Here is a 1,767-nt window from a genome sequence, read left to right on the forward strand (position 1 = left end):
TTCCTTTCAGATGGGAGAAAATGATCGACAAAGACTGAAAGTGGGTTCATCACAAATGACATTTAACCAAATGTTTGGCAACCAAGGATGACAATCAAAATACAAAAATTGGTAAAAAAAAACATACTTAACAACACCGAAATGTCCTTTGAAAGATATAAAGATAACCTTGCTGTGGTGCATCTGTGTCTTTCACCCATTTCTGACCTAAAATTTATCAGATAATTGAGAAAAGTAGATTTAGATGACTCTCACTCCCAGCTGCTCCACTTAAGAATGAGATCCAATTTACAAGTTAATCCCATGTTAATACAAAATAATCAGGCATCGTCTGTGTGATTTCTATCTAGGATGCCTCCAATCCCAGAGCAGCAGCTGAAACCCAGGACGCGGAGGAACACGTCTCTATTAAAAGGGCAGTTCCCATCAGCAGACCCCGACCCTCGCAGACCTGAGGAGGGACTTTTGACATAGGTGCCCTCTTTCTCTGCTGCCGCTGACCATTGNCGCTTTACAATATAAGGGAAGGTTAGGGTGGGGGGTATAGGACTATCAAACTTGACCAACCGGCATGGATTGATGGGGGGGGGGGCGGCTATGAGTAGACAAGAGGAGAAGAGATGAGTTTTGAAAAGGGACTGGAATACTGTGAGGGTCTCAGAATAGCGGCGATCTTTGCATCAATATGTTCAAAACGTTTTGTTTTTTTCAAAATGTAAAAAAATGTCTACAATTATAAATAGTGAAAAATTAATTATAAAATATTTCTAGTGTGAACCAAAATATCATACTAAATATTATGCAAGTGATTTTTCTTAACCAAAAATGGCATAAAAACACATATTATTCTAATACAGGTCCTTTTTGAACCACTTATGGAAGAGTGTAGGGTCCAGTCACTCTAAGTGCATCTAAGGGTTAACAGTGAATCTACACAACTGTGCTGTCAGTCAGGAGGTCACAATGAACCAAACAAGATGACTTACATCCATTTTCTTTACCTCCCTTGTTTCAGAGCCAAACCCTCCAATTGATGAAGTTATAAACACAGCTCGAGTAGTGGATAGATTTGTGGAGTTCTTGAAGATGAGCACCAACTGCACACTCCAGGTCAGTTTGTACTCGCACGGTTAGGCCATAGAGAGGTCGAAGTTGTTGTTGCTATGGAAACAAGAAAAGCTTCACAGCGGGCGGAACTTGTCATAAAGTCCGCGATAATGAAACCCACCCATTTAGAGGGAAGATATAATTGGTCAATTGTACCGTCATTTGACATTACTCTCTCGTTCAGTTACCATAGAGAGGCAAAGTCCCTCCCTTTCCCGCGACCTCCATGGGACCTTATTTCGGAAAAATTATGTATTGAAGTCAATGGAGAGAGAAATATTATCTTTCGATCCCGTTTGAATTGTGCCAAGAATTACACATATGATGTTTGTCAATTGAAAATCAAATGTTGCAAGTTAAAAAAATATCACTGTGAAGTAACACTTTTTTTGTGTGAAACCGCTCAATGAACTACATCTCGTCTCGCACCACACAACCAGACGGCCCTCACGTTGGCACATTTCACTTCTTTCTTTCAGAATGAGGCGAAAAGTATAAAAAGAGGTGAAAATCACTCCAAGTCTGGGCATGTTGAGAGCCGTACGTACACACAATGGGAGTTAGTCGGTTCCGTTAGAGCCAGCATGCGGGACCGGGATTCTGGGATTTGTAGTCTTTCTAGTTGCGTATTTTTCATAGTCTTATATTTCAAAAGTTTTA

At 40.4% G+C, this 1,767-nt stretch overlaps 1 protein-coding gene across 1 annotated transcript in view; it reads left to right on the top strand.

Moving 5' to 3' along the window:
• The first annotated feature begins 351 nt into the window (after nt 1-351).
• LOC104950758 (importin subunit alpha-7-like) overlaps nt 352-1,767 on the top strand; it is a 2,509-nt gene continuing 1,093 nt past the window's right edge. The window contains exons 1-2 of the mRNA XM_010777317.1: nt 352-445; nt 1,016-1,110. Coding sequence (XP_010775619.1) covers nt 352-445; nt 1,016-1,110 — 189 coding nt within the window. The remainder of the gene's footprint in view (nt 446-1,015; nt 1,111-1,767) is intronic.

Source organism: Notothenia coriiceps, unplaced genomic scaffold, assembly GCF_000735185.1.
Source record: "Notothenia coriiceps isolate Sejong01 unplaced genomic scaffold, NC01 NC01_scaffold00017984, whole genome shotgun sequence".
In the NCBI taxonomy this organism is placed as follows: Eukaryota; Metazoa; Chordata; class Actinopteri; order Perciformes; family Nototheniidae; genus Notothenia; species Notothenia coriiceps.